The following is a 20,449-nucleotide window of genomic DNA, read 5'->3' as shown; positions in this document are numbered from 1 at the left end:
ACAGACAAACAGCAGATTTTTTTTTTTTTTTAATATAAACAGCCCAAATCATCAGAGAACATTAAGCTCCCAATTTATTTTCTAATTTTGAAGCTCTGTGCGGTCTTGTTAAATCCTGTTTGGCATCCAGCAAGGCATGCACTCCCACTCAAGGTTACTTATCAGGTTTAAGCTTGGCTATGAGAGTAAATATTTTTAAAAAAAGTTTATGAAGCATGAGATTAGTGAAGTCATAATTTGGTTACAGATTTATTAAGACAATTCTAACAATTATTTATGCCTTTCATGCAATTAATATTCAAAAGGAAATGCAAAAAAAAAAAAAAAAAAAACAGATGTAAATAAAAATTCTAAATAAATTGTACAAAACAAATACTATGTTAAAAAACAGACAGGTAAAAAAAAAATTGACCCAAACTAGGTCAAAAAGAGACAACCCAATTTTTTGGGTTATTCATTTACCCAAATTTGAGGGTTAAATGAATAACCAGCAAAACAGCCTAATTTATGAAGATTTAGAGGTGAACAGAATAACCCCAAAAGTTAGGCCAGCCCCTTTTTGACCCATTTTGGTTTATTCTTGACCCAAATATTTTGAGTATTTATCACAAAAAGTTATTTTGTGACTTTTACATTTCAAATTTCAAATGATATCGCCAGATTTCTTATATTTAATTCTCTGGGAGAAATCACGCTGATACGTTTCAGCTATCAAATATGGATGACACAACTTTTTTCACATCATTAAATGTCAGAACTTACCAATGTTGGGATGATTCAGTAACTTCATTATTCGCACTTCCCTGAAGAGCTGTTGACACACACACACAGAGACGTTTGTCTTTTTGAAAACTGCTGATAAGGCGTATTTTACAAAATGCCATTATATGCACAACTCCGGCACACAAAGTTGCAAAGTGGATTAGATGGGAAGACTGGAGCATCACGGGACTTGGGTGCTATGTAAGGCAACATGACTGATGCGCTGGCAATAAGTCTTGCTCTCAGCATAAGAAAAAATAAAAAATAAATCTCCACCGACAGACTGCGGTATCAGTACACAAGCTTCCAGCCAGTCCAATCCAATAAAATCATGCACGCTCATCTTTGTTCTGCCAGCATCATGTTTATCGACTGACTGCAGAGCTTTAAGAGCATCTTGGCGTCATGTTAGACGAGCTCCCGCAGCCACTTAGAGGTGCTGTTGAATCATTTACATTTTGCTGACTGCCCGCCTGAGCCGCCCTCCCCCGCGCTCTCCAAAAAAAAAAAGGACTTTGCAGCCTTTTGACGTCAACAGTGACGTCGGTCATTGTCGGCCATCTTTGCTGACCCGCGTTCTATACTTGGGAGCGGAATTTAGTATTTGTGAGGATTCCATGACACTTCGATATGTTACATGAGAGAGTAAATGGCGCGAGTGTGTTTCTAGGTCATCAAATGTAGTTCGTAAGACCGAACCAGCTGGGAGCACTCAGATACTTTCTCCACTCATTTTTTCCGGCTCTCGGGCTCTACTGCTCTTTCAGGCGCCTCTTGTCTCATAAATATACGAAACTTGTCGTGATGACTGTGAAAAGTGACATTTTGAACAGAAATGGAAATCATGCTGGATGGCGAATACCGAGCATATTGTGAAGCTATCGTTTTACCAAGTTATTACTGTATATGTGATTGGGTGGAACAGTGGTCGGCTGGTTAGCATGTCTGCCTCACAGTAAAGAGGTCATGGTTCAATTCCGGGCCCTGGTCTTTCTGTCTGGCGTTTGCATGTCTTCCACCCCGTGCCTGCGTGGGTTTTCTCCGGGTACTCCGGTTTTCTCCCACATTCCAAAAATACGCACGGTCGGTTCATTGAACACAAAATTTGTCGGGAGGTGCGATTGTGAATGTGAATGGTGATGGTTTGTCTGTGTGTGCCCTGCGAGAGGCTGGCAAGCAATTCGGGGGTGTATCGCGCCAACTGCCCGAAGACAGCTGAGATAGGCTCCAGCACACCCGCGACCCTCGGGAGCATAAGCAGCTCAGATAATGGACGGATATATGCCATTGGAGAGCCAATTTACATCGAGACTGGATATCCAACATGCATTCCCGACCACATGCCAGACAATATGGCGTCCCCTTTCTCACATTTTCAGCATTCCGGCTTTTTACCTTGCAAGGTCATAAATCACTCCAAACGTGAAGTGAGCCTTGGATCCATTTTCTATTCCAATACTTTGAAGGCTAAACTAATATGTGGTTTCTGTTAAATTTTTTTGTTGTTTGTTTTTGGTCTATTTTCTATTCTTCCTAATTTTCTGCCCTGTTGTTGACAAAGCATTTGAAACAAATCATGCAGCAAATTGTAGGTCTGTAAAAAGCTTATTAATCAACTACCGGTACAATTATTCATTCTAAGAAAAGAATGGCCTGAAGTAGAGGACAATAAACAAACGGGCCATGGCCTCAGTTCACGTGACTTTGCCATCAAGACGAACATTCTTCATCCTTATGAATGAGGGCTGGACTAAAGACTCGCTATCTCATCTTGATGTCTGACGTTTCCTGCCTCACTCGTTCCCTCTCTCTCCTTCTCTCTCTCTCTTTCTCTCTCGTGTGCGTCACCGCCTCGAAGCCCCCTCACATGGGAAGCACGCGTGCAGCCGCTCGGAAGCGAAAAAAATGACAACAAATCTGAGGAGGGCTGTGGAAAATGACAGACGGGGGTGACGGTCGATGATAGGCATGTTGTCACCGCCGAGGCTGACGGGGCATGATGAGATCTTTGATGGATCGCCGGCATCAATGTCAATAATATCCACAGGCGCAAGGCGGAGTCACACAGCGCCCCCTTGAAGCCACTTTTGGGGTTGCTCTGAAATGGATTCCCTTGAATGAGTTAAAAGATTTTTTTTTTTTAAAGTGATCCAAAATGATGACCAAAAACAAAACGCTAATTACACAAAATATGACAACACGCACATTGTTCAACACGCCTGGCGTTTCAGTAGTCTGTGCCAGTGACCTACTTCCAGCCACCCAGGGGCACCTAGACTTCCAAACTAGCCTTAATTACAACCCAGTCTCTACACGCAAACCACCACATATCAGACCGGGAACAACTTACACAGACTGGCTGGACTATTTCAGTCACAGATGCTCCTGCAACAAGGACGTTATTGTTAGGAAGTGCTCATTGCTCTAATGAGGGGGGCTGGATGTGCGCATACACATAGGTCAAGCGTGAATCGTGTTTCAAAAAAGAATCGTGTCCTCCTCTCGCGTACGTTTATGATTTCAGGGGTGTAGAATTGCACTGCAGCATACTGGGAACGATTTCACGATGATAGGATTGAAAATGAAGTAGTACCTTGATGTTTGAAATCCTTTTTTTCAGTCTTGGGCAAAATATTGCATTCGATTGTTATTGTGTACTGACTGATGTGTCCAGTGGGTAATTATGCCACACGAAATGTACGTTGGGGGAGGGGGGGGAACAAGAAAAACGGATGCACGAGCAGCAGTTAAAACGCATCCATGAACAGATCAAGTCATAAATAAATGCACGACTAAGCAGCCTCAACATTTGACGTGTCCGCCCAATTGCTTTCCGCTCATCTGAACCAGACCAAAGCGGCAGTTGGGCCCCGGGCGGGACGGCATCTCATTGGCTAACCCAGCGTGGCAGGCACGAGATGGACGTAAACAGCCATTATGGCAGCGCGGGCCGACGGTGGGCTATTTGTAAAATACACAAATGAGGCAGGACGGTTCTCTGAATGAGCGGCATCAACTTCAGTTTACAAGCCGTCAAAAGGAAAGCGAACGGCGCTCCCGATTCCCAACCTGTGTCGACCTTGGATTTGGATTCCAGCGGACTGAAACGGCGTTTCAGCCTTGAAAATAAACAGTTCTTATTTACAGATTAGGGTGAGAGAGTCAGAGAGAGCAAAGCGGGATGATGGGACGGTGGGCAAAGAAGGGATTAACAGAGAGGCCTATTTTAAGGATAAAATGCCGAAAAAAAAGAAAAAAAAAACACGACAGCATCAACATCCCCAGACCACAGATGTCAGATGATGCGTTTCCTCTGGCGGATCTCAGGAGGTGCTTTGGAAGCTCGGCCCAACTTCATTTCCTGTGTGCATTCAAAAGCGCCCGTGGAGTCACAATGGGCCAGAGGACGCCACTGGGTCACACAGAAACAGAGGAGTTCTTTTTCCTGAGATGATCACTTACTGTGGCTAGGAAGACAAGTGTATTGGGAATGCGTTTGAGAGCGCAAAACTTCAGCTACGAATGCTGTCTGGGCGCAAAGTCACTCAACTCACTTCACGGCGAAGTTTGGCAGATCAATTTTGTGAATATTCTTCAAAAAGATGTTTATCGCCACCATCAGCCAGAGTTTGCTGGCAAACTAAACATAAAACAAACAGAGTCGAACTAAAACAACTACAGTACGTAGCCTCTGCTAGCCTAATGCTAACGTACAATGAGACACTCGCAATTAGCATGTACAATACATGGCGTTGTTGTTACTCTTTCGGCAATTAGTTTAAGTACACAGATAACATTTCCCACAGGCATATATTCTTTATCCTCTGCGGGGAACGGTCTGTTGGTGTACCGAATGCACTAATACTAAAAAGTGGATTTAGATACGCTGCTGTCTGTTGAGTGACAGAGAAAGAAACACTCCTTACATCCGCGATGTATGTGAACCAATGTACAAAATCCATTCATCTCAGGACAAGATTCTCAGGCTAATTTCCCCTTCTGCAGTCCCCGAGCAGGTAAACAAAAAGATAAACAGAAAAGTACCCTTTGTGCAACGGGGGGAACGGAATGGGAAGAATACAAATTGTGTCTTTGCCAAACAAAGCGTGTCCTTTTTCTTTTTAGAACAGCCGTGAGCCAGAAAAGAAAAAAAACAAAAGAAAAAAAAAAACACTGGCTCTCGTCCGCCGTTGTCCTTTGTTTACTATTCGTCATCTTGGTAGAAGTCATTGGCTGGCTGCTGTGTCGCAGTATTGTCGTCACTTGGAGACGGGGAAGAAACAAAAGTTGTAAATTAAAGTGATCGACAGGTGGGTTAAGTCTACGAAGAACTGCTAGCCTTTAGCATGAAGCAAAAAAAATAAAATCTAAAATAAAATAAAAATCAGCTTCCGTACATGCAGTGGTATAGGATGCGACTGCAGTGCCAGATGGCGAGCCCATCATGAGCTCCTCTGAAGCCACAAAAAAAAAAAAAGAAGAGAACCCCAGATTGACAAACTAACATAAAGGCGCCATGGGCGGAAATCTGGAAACTAAATCACTCATGCAGAGTCCCAAAACATATTAGAAATGACAACCAGAAAGTGTGTTTCCTTCATGATCTTGAGTTCCGGTCTGTGTGTGTTTTTTTAAGATTCAAAGTGAGGGGACATAATAATAATAATAATAATAATAATTAAATAAAAAATAATAATAATAATAATAATGATAATTAAATAAAAGGTGTTGATTCACTCGGCGGAAGTTGTGGTCATTGTCGGCTCGTGAGCGCGATGTGCTTACGTGTTTGCTTTCTGACCGTTAGTTTAATAAAGCGATTAAAAGCACACCGGTGTCTCTCTCTACCCTTGACCACTTGCGGAAGGAATTACGATACGTCCTAGCTCGCGGTGGCAGGCTACGTTATATTGTTTACATATGTACAGTTGCGTAAGACGGTCCTGCATTGCAATAGACGCAATGTACTTTCCCTAACGTTGGACGTTGGCTTTTTCACACACTTTTCTCCTGGCTTGCATTTACCGGCACGAGAGTCTGCGGCGACAGCCGGCGTCGTGAAATGAACACCACAAAATCCTGCACCGTACATGAAAATCTGTGATATCGAATTCGATTTCAAAAGCTGTGATGCGGTGGAACTGCAGAAAGTTGACAACGTGATTATATGGGATGACTGTGAAGTCATCGTTGTATACAACCTGTACTCACAGAACGGCGAGTATTTGCCTGGATGATAATCACCGCGACATCTATGCTAATTTCTGTTAGCCCGTCAATAGTGTTTCACATTATGGGCTGAGTTAGAATTTAAATGGCGGACCTTCTCGAGATGAAATGAGATACTTTGGTTGAACATTTTCATGTTTTAATATACAATGTTTAATGCCAACTTTGGTTTTATGTGTCAGCTTTACCGTTAACCTTAACTCATTCACTCCCAAAGACGGTTTTAAACGTCTTTTCAGACTTGGTCCAGAATTGGATGGTGCTGAATGAGTTAACTGGGCGTGCGTCTTATTTGGAGGACTGTGTGAGCAGGACAGTGGGAGCAGTTAACCAGGAATACTGTAAAAAGTGTTTGAATAATATGGGTTTTGATGAATGTGATTAAAGTGTGCGGGAGTCGCAAATCAAAAAAACATAAATTCGTAGCTCTCACTAGATCCTGGATTTTCACTTGCTGCGAACGTGCAAGTCGGCCCCCCGCTACTAGTAACAATGAGGTTAAACCCATCTCAAGTTGCTCCACGTCTTGTTATATCCTCAACATTCATTCATTCCTAAAATGATGTCCTAGTGTGCAAATCTAGAAGCAGCTCAGACAGCCTCAAGCAACGCTGTCAAAGAATGACTAGACATCTAAACCCCCACGCCTCCTCCCCCATCCCCCTGACGTGCAGCTAAAAGCCTCGCGGACTCTAATTAGCGTCACCCGGTTGGCACATGAAACCCGGCAACACTTGACGGCCTCGAAACAACGCTCACGCTTTCGAGCCCGCCTCACATGACAGTCGGCCAAGAGAGCAAAAGTTGACTGAGGGCGTTCCCAAGGATGGCAAAGGACAACGCCGAGTCAACGAGGTCGTCGATTCAGCCCGGGAGTCTACTGCTGCATTATAAGACGCACACGTCCGCATTGCAGATGGGCCTTCTGTATACAGTTACGGTCGTCCATAAGAAGTGAAGTCGGCGACATTGAAATATGCAAGCAGCTGCGCCACAAAATTAGGTACGTCAACGATCAACTAATGTAGCAAATAGGGGCCCTTGGTTTTGATTGGTTGGAGATAACAAGTGCTAACCATCTGACAAATTTAAGGTCACGTTAATATATGAATATCATGCTGGGTTGAAATGAAGGTTCGCAAGCAGCTATTTTGTCTACAATTGGACAAATAAATACTATGCACTTGTTCGCGAGTTAGGTAGCTAGCTAACGAGTATGGCTAACGTTAATTTGTCTCCACTTTGTCCTCACATTACATCGCAGAGATGAGCAGAGAGGTTGCGAGCAGTTGAACTCGAGGAGTGCATTTTGATGTGTTTTTTAAAAATCCTATTGTTTATTTGTTTCTTTACACTGACGAGGTTGACATGCAGTCAATCAACCTTTGAAAACCCGAATTTTGGAAGGTCATGCAAGCGCGCAAAAAACCCCACGATGCTCATATTTGGGTAGACCTCTGGGTTACACCTCTTTTCTAACCCAAATATTTAGTCATATCAACAGGTATCAGGATACCAACAGGTATCAGGATACTTCCATAGAAAGGGACATTGAGTACAGGAAGTATTTGAGAAGTGAAGCCACCAGCGGGCATCTTACATTGCCACTGGCTATGCAAGCCTAACTTAGTCATTGATTTACTTCCAGAGAGCTTAACAGCGGCTCTCATTGCAATACCGTGATACCGTGAAGCCACGATATTTTTACTCTCGGTTATCATCGAGACAAAATGGGTTATCGGCCTGTGCCTCGTTGGCGCCATACTTGCTGTTTTATATTCATGACCGAAAAGTCTCAAAGACACTTTTTTTTTTCAATTCAACAAATAAGTGATCAAAGTATGCAGACAAAAAAAAAAAAAGCAATCATTTACCCTCCATAAAACTCCAAAGGACATCGACTTGTGTGTTGACCCTCTTCACAACAACCCGAAGCAGACATCTGAAAGGCGCGCTGAATAATTCATAGCGAGCCAGCTGATTGGTCACCGCTCTCACAACATATTGATGCTGCTTGCTACACGTCGTCAACCTGGCAGCGGACAATCTGACCGATCAACCTTGTAACCCGGGCCGAACCCTAAATTGAGACTCGTCCAAGCCACAGCGGCGGCGATGCTCGTTACCGCGATGTGTGCGCACAGATTACAAACCACATAATGGGCTGTTCAACAAAAGAGCCCGCACACTGAAATGAATCTCGGTCAGATGAGATGAGTGTCTCTTTTGTGCTGATTAGCTGAACAATTGCAGTCGGATCCCATTATGATCAAAGTCAATTACAGATGTGCTTGTGGACGGGAGAGAGCGGCACTGGCGGAGGGGGACTCAATCCAGACACATATTCCGGAACAATGGAAAAAATCTGACTTTGTGTGTGTAGACGCTCGAAAGCAAGAGCGTGACTTCCACCAAGGGAACGGTTTAAATTTGAAGGCATTCTTAGGGATGTAACGATTCTGCAAAAATGAATTACAAGTTGATTTAAAACGGCTTCAAAAATGCATAAATGTAAAAAAAATAAAATAAAAGAAATTAAATCGAAATTTTCATCAAAAAAGGATTTGTGATGGTGTCAAATCCATTGTACATTCATTTATTTATTTTCATGTTTAGTTTTGGCATTAACAAAACACTGATGGACAAAAATTTATTCCAATTAGTTCATTTTCAATTGTTTTGGAAAGTTACAAAATGTTGCTGTCTCACACAGACAAAATGCAGATATTAAGATAGAAACATATTTTGCTGATAAAATGAGTCAGTCATTTTGTTCAAAAAAAAATTGAATTGAATCAAAAACAGGATACTGAAAATCAAAAATTGAATTGGTGCTTGAGTGAATCGTTACATCCCTCGGCATTCTGCATCATCACATTATGTGTTTATTCCTTCAACAGCAGTTTCCCAACGCTTCAACTATGAAGGGAATTGAGTTTCCTCGCAGCTAAAAAGCTTTTTTTACATCATCAGCTTCCTGCTAACCAAGGAAAAATGCGCTGACAATGCATGGCCATGCTACTTTCTTGCATTATAAGTGATTTCCGAAACACTACAATGCACAACTGTGCAACTAATCGGCGACGTATAAGGTAACATCAAACACAAAAACCAAGACAACTAACTGCACAGCGTGTACTTAGACAAATGCTATCATTTTGTTTTATAAGAATCTGCTAGCTTAATCCCAACACACAACGCAAAACACATGTAGACAAACGTAACGTATGACAATACTCACAGGCATATATTATTTATCCTCGGCAAAAACATTTAATAGTACCGCAGCGCTCTACTTTCTATATCGCGGATTTTCACTTTATCGCGATAAACGGGGGCTCGCTGTATGACAACGGCTATCAAGTGAATTATATTTTACTACTTTTCTGGGAGCCCGATAGGGAGGGCAAAAAAAAAAAACTGATTTCCCTTCATGCTAATTTAATATCGATGAGATATTGTAATGACATGCGCCACTGCGGGTGAGCCAAGAGATGCATCAAGGTCTTAACTGCCGTTTTTTACAGGGCGCGATTGTGGTAATGGCCTTTTAATGTGCGCCGACGACAGCCGCGTGGCAATTTGTTTGCCATCCGCTACATGCCAGAATCGAGAGAGGTGAGCTGTGATAATGTGATGCGCAGAGGAATAAAGCACCTCTGCCAGTCAAGCCGCAGTATTTTTAGATGCAAAAACTCAAAGCAGGTGGCTAACACACACAAAGACACACACACGTTAGCAGCAGCAGCATTAGGAGCAGTGTGCTCCTTGCCTCTAAGGATATATATATATATTTTTTTTTTTTTAATCAGTGTGTGCGTGTATGCGTGTGTGTGGTGAAAGGGCCAGATTTAGAATCAGGAAACAGTCACTTTTGTTGTTATTGGTCATGACTGTTCAACAAAAGGTAAGTGACACAATGAGGCAAGCGGTGGAATTTTTGGCTGCGGTCAAACCACAAAACAAACTGTGAGTCAAAAGTGGCGGGCGTGGTTCAAGGGGAAGGGAAGTGGAGGTGAGGATATCAAACCCACGCTGAGGTTACATGTCACAACAACGAATCCTTTATAGCATTTAAAGAATAACGGGAAAACCGATATTTCGGGCTTTTTCTCTTTCTATGGTTTCAGTGTTAGCTTCTCTGAGTGGAAATGTAGTTATAATTTGGCTTTGTCGGCTACTTCTCGGTTAAGACAATATTTAAGTGTGATATTAGGGTGAGACTAGGATTCCCGCGATTGTGTCTTTTCCTGTAATAACTTTCTTCAAGCATCTCATTGGGTTAAAGGGTTAAAGCTAGCTAGGACCGATAGCGCTAACGGTAACATTTACGCTATTCGATAGCTAGCCCATCGACGGCGTTTCCCCTCTTGCGTTAGCATTGAGCTAGCGCACTCTGTCGCGAATTTTGTCGCTTGTATTGAATTGATCGGCGTCCTTAGGCAATGGAGGAAAAGAACATGATTTTAGTGGACTGACGCATCAACACAAATATGTCCAATGACACTGACAAGGAAACAGGAATTCAGAACATTTCCCCAGCTCTTATCATATTAAAAGAAAGAAAAATGGAACATAATTGTACAGATAAATGCAAGTGATATTTGAAATGAAAAAAATGTGATGAATGGCTGATAAAGACAACAAGGAGGACTCACCTTCTGTAGACTGGTGGGATTCAGCTGGGTTTTATCTATAATCTTGACTGCCACCTTGGGAGACAAAATGCGGGGGGGGGGGGGGGGGGAGGAGAGAGTGAGCTAGAAAAGTAATTCCCAGTCTTGTGGAGTTTTGTTTTGTTTGGAGCAAACCCTCTTCATTATTTCCCCGCAGGTGGCAGCTTTGCCACAACATGCTGCGGCTGAATCGCACCTTGAAAAAGCTTTTGATTGACAAAAAAAACTTGACTGTTTCCCTGTGGTGCACTGTATGCAAATGGAGGCGCGCCAGCAAACATGGACAGATTAGCATAAAAGACAGCAGTGAAAAAAAAAAATTGTGCATGACTCTGCAGGTCAGTCTTGGCCCGGCGGGTTGCACGGGTCAGCAGCGTGAAGCGTGCAAGTTCAATGATTGGCCCAAAGGGCAAAGGGAAAACAGATCGGCTTCGCTGCGCTTCGAAAATGTTGAGCAGGCTCTACAGCCTTCCTGCTCACCGCCATTTACAATAAGTTACGACTTCAATCAATACCAAGAAATGCAGAGTCACAATCACAATGTATCCCAGTGGACGTATTTTGCACTTCGCTGTCTTACAGTGTAGCTTTGCTGCCTTTTGGGGGAAATCCATTCATAAAAGACGAAATATTTTTGTGATATAATGTACAATGGTCTCACACTTGATACCGAGAGAGTGAGAATAAGAGTTAAGTAATTGAATGAATAAGTTTGAACATGTTCCGTTTCTCCCATAGTCTATAGATTGTGGATTTTCACTTCTCACCAGTGGGTCTGGATCCTCACTATAAACGGGGCTTCACTGTTTTATATGACTGTTACGTAACAGCGCAAGTTACAGAAAACATGCGCATTTCTGCTCAGGCAGACAAAAGAGCAAAGTTGAGTCACAGCGAGGAGAGTTGCGGGTTATTCATGGGGAACGGTGTTTCTTTAAGACCCACAAGCTGCTGGTCCGGACATTTAATTCCATCCCGACATTGAAGCTACACAGTGGCGGTTACATCTCTCCTTTTGCCCAGGTCACAGGTGATTTATTGGCTTTCTTCCATGCTGAGCCAGTATTTCCATTTTTTTTTTTTTTGTTCTCCAACTGTGAATTATTCAGGATGCGTTGACAGCGAGTCACTGCATGCGTGACACCCTGTTAGCATGAAATATGTATTTGAAAGAAGATAAACAAAAGTCAGTGGGCTGTGGACGGAGTCGTTCCCTGCCACCGCTAGCGTCAGCTGCTAGCGCGAGCCGCGGATCGCTTAGCTAGAAACGGATTAATTTCATTTCTGTGATTTCCTATGGGGCAAAATCCAAATAAATCCAAAGAGATTGCATTGCCCCTCAGTTGTTTCGGTGTAGCACGGATGTCTACAAACCAACCATTGGCTGCAAGATTCGTTATAATTCATTATCAGAATGTTGTTCAATCACAGAGTTCAACTGGCCGGTTGTCAAGGTAACGGAACCTGTCCGAGCAAAATATGGTATAGGGTGACTCGTATGACACAGGGCCATTCGTGAATTTCAGTCAAACAATAAATAGACAGTAAAAGTAGTCCCAAAAGTACTAATTCTGGATTTCCATTGATGAAACTTTCAACGATTTCAGCAGGCTTTCTTCTTCTCTAATTGTTATCAGACTCGCCAGATACTGTCGAGGCTCTGCGCTAATGTTTGCTCTTTCAGAGTGTGCGCGTCTAAATTTAGGTCTTCCGGACACTTGTTCTCTGTCAAGCGTGCGAATACGCTGAGAGCCTCCTGAGTCAAATTTGTGTTTGCTATTGACATGCGAACCCGTGACAACAAAGTCAGGAGAAAACCTGAACACAGGCGGAAATCGCACACGCTGCGCAACAAAGCTTGATTGAAGGGTATAATAAATGCCGGCATCAGATGACACGAATGCAGCCCGGTTTCGAGTCGAAAGACGTGTCGCAGACAAACATGGTGTCTCGTAGCTGATTTTTGGGTTGTCTTGACGCCTCGTTTCCTGTGTAGTGCGACATACTCACAGATTGCTCGGGAAGCGTCTGGCACACGTCACAACCACGACGACGAAAGTCTGGCATTTCAGAATTTTTGTTCGTCTAGTTGTTCAGTGTGACGTGTCATGTGTGACAACCGAAGAATCATCCTACGGTTGGTTCTTCGGCATTGACCAATAGCAAGACGGCGCCCTCCTACTTAATGCCGAGGGACTGCACCTGGGCCGTCCAATGACGAGGTGTACCGTCGTTAAAAAGTGATTCGAACAACTTCGGACAAGTGAAGGTTTCACTGTATATTTGAAAACATGGGCATCACGGCCAAAATGTGGAGTCATCTGAAGCGGTGATCAGTCAGGCGATAGCCCGCCCGACGCACTTTCAGTTGTTTTGTCTCACCCTCCTCGCATGCAGATCGCATGGCATTTATTGGTTTGTGTTCTTTCCCGCACTCCGATCCGTGCCTTTGCATTCTGATGAGCCAGCAAAGCCGCTCCGGGCACACAAAGCAAGCAAGCGACTGACCTTCTGCTTCTGACCTGGACCTGGGAATCCAATACGCCCGTTTAACATTGGCCGGCGACAAGGACGGCGTTAGCACTCCTAATAGGGGGGAGGAATACATTTGTGGCGTCACGACTCCTAATGTGGCCAGGCGCCGGATGAAACTCTGAGGATGAACGAGTGATGCGAGCAGCTAAGAAAGAGCTGCGGCACCATGCAGGTTGGCGACTTTAACGAGAATGGCGCAATCTGTACCTCCACCAAATTAAGTAAGACATCTTTATTGATACCTTACTCCATAATATGCCGGAATTTTGTGATTCCTTGTTAACAAATGGCCTACTGGCGGACGCATTATGCGTTAAAATGTATGCACTCGCATAAACGCGATCACGTGAAATTCTTACTCGCGCAAATTTGAAAAAGAAGAAGGGAAAAAAAAAAACAGGTCGCATACGCGATCATTTTAGTCGCATTCTTTAGGCCTACTATTGTGCGCTTCCAGTAACGCCAACAGATGAAATTCTTAATCGTGCAAGCTGGAAAAAAAAAACAGGTCGCATATGCGATCACTTTGGTCGCAGTCTCCAGACCTGCTGTTGTGCTCTTGCACAAATGCGACCAGATGAAATTCTTACTCGTATACGCTGAAAAAAAACAAACAAAAAAAAAACTGGATGCATAAGTGACCCTTTTGTTGCTATTGTTCCAAAAGTAAGATTCCAAGCTGTTTAAGTCAAGGATCTAGAGTCCAAAAGCACTTTCTCAAGTGGAGAGGAGTCCTTTTCTGTCACTGATGGACTATTCTATGCTAATGCACCCCACAGAGATAATTACTGGACTCCAATGTAACAGTCGGTACTTTTATTATGGCCAAAAGGGGACAAATATGCACCCAAAAGTCAAGAAGGGCACAAAAGTCGTATTTTGTGAGACAATCCATTCGATCCCTCAAGGTGTGGAGGAGTTGACTTTTCTTACCTCTCTTCCAGTCAGGACGTGTCGTGCCAGTTTGACCTTGGCGAAATTGCCCTTCCCGATGGTCTTGAGGAGGCGGTAATTCCCGATGTGCGGGTGCTCCTCGGTGGAGGTGAAGGAGTTGCGACATCGCGGCAGGCTGTGGCGACTCGCCGACTTTGTCGGGGGGACCGGGGGCTCCACAAAGCCATCCACGGACGAATGCTATAAATAGACCGGGTGGGGAGAGGTTAGCGTCAGCAACGCTTGCGACATCTACGATGCAGGTCGAACGTTTAAATATACAGTGTTTAATATCTTTCGTTTCACGTGTCTGTTTTCGAGTAAACTTCAAATGGGACCGGCAAACAGCTTGAAGCAAGCACGCCGGACCTCTTTGTAGAACACTGTGAATGAGAGCGTGACAACAGGTACTACGGAATAAGTTCAAAAGTGCGTTTTAATTAACATAATTTGACAGATAATGGTGAAGAACAACATTCTTTCTGACATACGAGGATTGGCCAAAGTGTCAACCTGATAGACAGAGCACAGCGCCAACCACTGGCAAGGAGGACTTAAAAGTTTTTTTGTTGTTGTTTTTATAGTATTGCTAGCATACACAAAGTATACGACCTCTTGAAATGAAGCCGGAATGGGCACAATATCGGAACTCGTCTATTCCTAGTTACGGGTCACTGTATTTCCCACTTATACTTTATGTTCCACTGCATTTCGCTGCGAATCTTCAATGACGATGATCGTCTGCCCTGATTGATTTTGCTGTGATTCTACTCGCGAGGCATGCAAAAAGTTGAGTATGCGCCGCTGTTTACACTCGGCGGCGCAAAGTAGCAGCCTGCGTGCTAATCTAATGAGAGAGCCATGTGACCTCCCGCACCCCCCCACCGCCACTGACACACTGACCTTATCAGCACCGGATGACACTCATTCATTTTCAAGCTTCTGAGAGTACACCCAGAAAAATTCCAGCCCGCCGCCGAGAGGCCTTCTAACAACACGCCGACGCGAGTCGCGCCGTTCTGGCATGCGAAGGTGAATTAGCGGCGGATAGCTGGGAATACAACGCTGGCAACGGCAGCTGCCCGTGTCAGTCGAGGTCAAAGCTCCCATGATCCTCTGCTCCTCCCGGAGCGCCACACCCAGCCAGAGGATAATTCCCCGGTGCCGTAACCAGGGCCGGCTGGCTCCTGTTTCACGCGGCGAAACGCTACACCGTGCAGGGCGCGCATCACCTCAGTGCCAGCGTGCATGCTGACATCCCATGAGTCACTCGGGCACATTCGACAAAAAAAAAAAAAAAACATTTCTGGAAGAGACCAATTTGGATTTTCCGCATCACCTTGAGTACCCGTTGGCATGGTGAACCGGTTAGAAACAAAACAAAAGTGTGATTGAACACTTGGCCTGCTCCCAAAACGCTCTGAATGAACCAAAACGGAGAACCGGGACAGGTTCTTCTTGACGGGCTGGTGCGTCACAAGGCTGCCAATACACAAACGGTGCCTTCCCATGGACTCCCAGCCGCATAAAATGATAGAGGCAAGTGATATGGAAAGCCGGTTGAGCATTGATTCCACCTTCTTGAAATCCAACTTGAGACGCTCATACTAGTACACTTTGTCCACACTTGTCAGACAATTCAGCAAGATTGGAGCGCACTAGTAGAACTCGCTTACAAGTAGGGCCCAACTCAGATGGATTTTGTTGAGGCCAATGCCGATTCCGAGGAATAACTGATTCATCCGTCGATTAATTTTAAAAATATATGATGATTCAAATAAGCTCTTTTTTTGGTCACTTAAAGGCTAAAGATAGGAATTACATGCAACACATGTGACTGTTTTAAATTACTTTGTCCTTTAGAATTGAACTTTACAACAAAGAGAAAATCAATTAAAAAAAAAAGAAAAAGAAAAAAAAACATCCGGGTTTTTTTTTTCAGATTTTTTTTTCCCCCATCATCTTGATCTTGTAATGTGTTAATGCAGGGGTGTCAAACTCATTTTTGTCGTAGACCATATTTTGGTTTGTTTCCCTTGAGGGCCGTTGGACTGAAACCATTTCAAAAAAGAAGTCGATTATCATAGTTTATTCAACTGTTGTTGAATTTACTGTAGGGGTTTTGGTAACAAGAAAATGCTGACAATATGTCTCTTATTTAATACATATGAGAATTTTACATTTTGGGAGAGATTTCAGCAAGCAGCATGGAAGTTGACATGTTTGATTTGCTTTCACGGGCCACATAAAATGATGTGGCGGACCAGATCTGGCCTCCGGTGCCTTGAGTTTGACACCTGTGTGTTCATGTGTAAATTTTTTTTATAAAAACCTGAAAAAAATCTGATGATTTTTGCCATTTTAAAATAGCTAATATCGATTAATCGGTCAGGCCTTAACATCTAGCTTGAAAATAAAAAATGATGCCAGAATCTTTCTACGACATAATTCTACGAGTATGCCGAACCGGCTTACTAATGACAGCAAAAAGCGTAGCAGTCGTCTTTCGCACAGGGACCTTAAGCTGGAGATCGAGGATATGGAATCAATGCTCCAACAGCTTTCCATACGGTTGCTGTAACGTCTTCACGGAAATCTGACGCACGCGTGCACGCACACGCGATAGTCCACTAAAAGCCTACCGCCTCTCTTAGGTACTAAGTTGTTATGCAACGAAGATCTGTTGCGAGTGGGCCTGGGGGGCCTCGAGCTGGAGTCCGACTCATTCGAGCCCCGGTGGCTAGTGCGAGTGCCTTTTATTGATTGATTTTCTAAACAGCCGACACATATTGAGTGGCTATAAAAAAATCGACACACCCCTGTTCAAATGATATTTGGGGAATAATATTAAAAAAAAAAAAAATGAGACTGATTTTTCCACCACTGCTGTGACCTTTAAGCTCAATTAAAAAAAAAAAAAAAAAAAAGGAAAGCTTTAAGAGAGGGGGAGTGAACAACAGAGATAAAATGGTTGCACAAGTTGACACACCCTCTCATAACTGTTCAGAATGAACGACTCCCATGCAAACTCATGTTAAATGGAAATCAGCACATATCTGCCACCATTTGAAGGGCCTCTGATTCACCCCAAATAAAGTTCCAGCTATTCTAGTCGGCTTTTCCTGTCACATTTTGCTCTCGAGCAGAAGCCTGCGGGTTTTGTGCTGACTGGGTATTTTGTCTACCTTGACCAAGGCCCGAATTCCATTCGAAGAAAAACAGCCATAAAGTGTGCTTTTGATGCTAAAACTTATTAAAATTATTATTTTTTTGGAAATGTTTGAGGAAGTAACCTTTTCCAATAAGGCGCTCCATAGGTACATTAGCAAACATTAAAAAAAGAAAAATAATTAAATAATACAAAATATAATTCTAAATAAAATCTCAATGTAGTAAAACAGTAAAAGTAGTTCCTTGGCACAAAAAGAAGACTTCTCTGCCCTTCCCCGCTTTGTGATGCGACATCAGAGCGGAAACGCGCCGACGTTAGCCATGCTAGTTAGCTTGCTAGGCGCTTGGGCGACGCAGTCTATGGCATTTATTTCGCCAATTGCAGACACACTACCTCGCGCACGTGGCCGCAAACGCTCATTTCGAGACAGCGTTAATGGAAACATGAACGCGACTTGAAATCAAATATCAAAGAGTTATAGGTGGCGCTCTCGTAAATGCGACGCCTTGCGCACCTCTTGCAATCATGTCTAAAAAGTTCAACCTTGACTTTCTAATGGGGAATAAAAGTTTTGAAAATATTTATGTTGCTTCTTCTCTTTTTTTTTTTTATATATCACAAATGCCAGACATTCACACAGTGGCGTATAGACTTTTTTTTTTTTTTAAATCGAGTGCAGCTCCAACTTCTGCACCGATGTAAAGCTAGAGAGTTGGGATCACAACTTCCAGTCAAGTCTGCATTGCAGCCGAAAGTGTTAAACAGAGAAAATGGCTGGTCTGACCTTTAAAACAGTGCGTCAAACACATTTGGTTCACACACCTCTACAAAAGGTCGAGTTGAAGCACTTAGCTCAGGCTTTTAAATCAAATTCCAAGCCTTTTCACTTTCGGTGATGCTGAGCTGACTTGTACGTTTACAGAAATGTAATGCATGCTGTAATTTCAGGGCGACATTGAGCCATACACAAAGTATTCCGTGTTCCTCTGAATCAAACGAAACTACAAGTTCGTGCCGGCATATTTTACCTGACATGCAAAATGCTAGCTATCCAATCAGAGAGCAATTTGTTGTGGAAAAAAAGTGCGACCGCGTTGAGTAATTTAAAAGCGCTCAATTAACATTGATACCAAAATATTGAAAATTCAAAAATTGTAAAGCATCCCAAGAAGCCTGAAACAGTCAAATACAATCATTTCAAGCACCCAAAATAACAACCTTTTAAAATCCAAGTCCCAGTTGGTCCTACAAACACAAAAATGGGCATCACAAGCACTCCAAAAAACTGAGAATGCAAACATTTTCAAGCACCTCAAAACAATAACGTTCTTAGCTCAAGCATTCCCAAGGATGCAAAGCATCACAATTCAAGCCTCTCAAGCATTAGTGGAACCCCTGAACACAAAAGGGAGGGGTTTTGCGTGGTAATTGTGCTGTCATCGTGCAAAATCAAAGCATTTCTGAGCATTCTGAAATGATAAAGCATTTCAAGCATGCCAGGCACTCAAAATATTAAAACACAACCAACTAAAGGATTTTAAGGACCAATTGAACACTGCACACAAAAAGTTTGATCATTACATGACTTTCTATGCTACCCCCCCCAAAAAAAAAACAATCAAAGAATTTTCAAGTGCGGTACCGTATTCCAAACGAGTCCAAATACAAAGCATCCCTGCCACTGGAAACATTTAAAATCAAGCAAATCAGAACTTGAAGCACCACAAAACATGACAATTACAGTATGTCTAGACCCCCCCCCCCCAAAAAAAATACAAAGCATTCTAATTAAAGCATTTCAAGCACCAATGGAACCCCCGAAAAAAAGGAGGGAATTGTGTGGTTATTGTCACATCGCCGTGCAAGATAAAGGCATTTTCCATCATCCTAAGCACCCTAAAACTTCCAACGTTCAGGCATTTTCATATTTTAAGCACCTCGAAACATTTCAATGTCAGCATTTCGAGCACAAGGGGAGCCCTGAACGGGGTGGGGGGTTGGTTGTGTGGTCATTGTGCTGTCACCATGCAATGCAGCATGCTCAACCTTACTGCTACTCTTTTATAATAGTTACTATCCCTTTAATATGTTTTCATAAAAATGGGCAGGACAGGCTGGTCAGTGTCGCGTCTGGGGGGGGGGGTATGAATAATACCCCCTATGAATAATACCCCCCCCAAAAAAAACCTCCCCCAGGACTGAACGTGTTGCTCAGGGCCCACGAGGTGATGGATGTCACATTGCGATGCTTCCGAGCGAAAAACTAGGGCAACATAACGTCCCCCCCACCCTAAATATTGACTGGACCCCCCGCCCGCCTGGTTAGTTACTTCCACATTGCTATATATTCAACCACGCAGGTTGACGCAATGCGTTGTCCGGGCAAGCCCTCAAGTGTCACATCCGCGCCAAGTACACCTTCCGTGGTTGGGCTATTCTGGTCCCGGGTGGGTTTTCTTCCCGGCAGAGGAAGGCAAAAGAGCCGCTAGGGCGAGTCCTCATTGGCGGGTGTGCGGTTTAGCCCTCCCTCGAACTAGCTAACCGCTGCCATTTCCACCCCCCGCACTGAAACAACGCCTCATGATAAACAAACCGAAAAATAAAAGATGCACGACTTACGTTCTCCGTGTCACGCTCGTTCACCGTGGGCAATGGCGTCCTGGTCGACATCTTGTGTGAGGGGGGGGAGCCTGGCAAAGAGGCCGCTCGGCGGACGGGCACACAGCAGACGCGGCTTCTTCGGGTCCCACTTTCCTCTCTACATCCCCCCCACCCCTTCCTCAGCACAAAGCCAAGCCGGCAGGAAGTGCGCAAACGGCGGCTAGATTAGCGAAGCATTGCCCGGCCAACTGGGGCTCCGGCCGGCTCGCGCCCTGATGGTTTACGTTCGGTTCCGGGGTTCGGCGTGAGGAAGCTAGGCCGGCTCAGACTAGACGAGCACCGAGAGGAGGAGGAGGTGGAGGTGGAGGGAGGAGAGACCGATAGAGGGGGAGAGAAAGGGTGGGCAGGAAGGAAGATGCGCATCTCAAAACCTTCCACTATAGGAAAGGATGGAGGTCTCTCTCTCTCTCTCTCTCTCTCTCTCTCTCTCTCTCTCTCTCTCTCTCTCTCTTTTTGTGTGTTTCTCTCTCTCTCTCCCCCT

General features: G+C 43.9%; 1 protein-coding gene across 4 annotated transcripts in view; it reads right to left on the bottom strand.

Annotated features, from left to right (window-relative positions):
* The window catches only part of mark1 (MAP/microtubule affinity-regulating kinase 1), a 31,532-nt gene extending 11,120 nt beyond the window's left edge, over positions 1 to 20,412 (bottom strand). For 2 of the 4 annotated variants that reach the window (XM_019859890.1, XM_019859891.1), the window contains exons 1-4: positions 19,927 to 20,412; positions 14,136 to 14,336; positions 10,650 to 10,703; positions 763 to 811 (exon numbers count right to left, since the gene is read on the bottom strand). In XM_019859890.1, coding sequence (XP_019715449.1) covers positions 763 to 811; positions 10,650 to 10,703; positions 14,136 to 14,336; positions 19,927 to 19,977 — 355 coding nt within the window. In that variant the 5' untranslated portion in view covers positions 19,978 to 20,412. The remainder of the gene's footprint in view (positions 1 to 762; positions 812 to 10,649; positions 10,704 to 14,135; positions 14,337 to 19,926) is intronic. The other 2 variants (XM_019859888.1, XM_019859889.1) reach the window with 1 other exon arrangement.
* Between the last annotated feature and the right edge of the window lie 37 nt (positions 20,413 to 20,449).

This window comes from Hippocampus comes, unplaced genomic scaffold (genome assembly GCF_001891065.2).
Source record: "Hippocampus comes isolate QL1 unplaced genomic scaffold, H_comes_QL1_v1.1 scaffold64, whole genome shotgun sequence".
NCBI classification, from domain to species: domain Eukaryota; kingdom Metazoa; phylum Chordata; class Actinopteri; order Syngnathiformes; family Syngnathidae; genus Hippocampus; species Hippocampus comes.
This window is presented reverse-complemented; position numbering and strand designations above follow the sequence as displayed.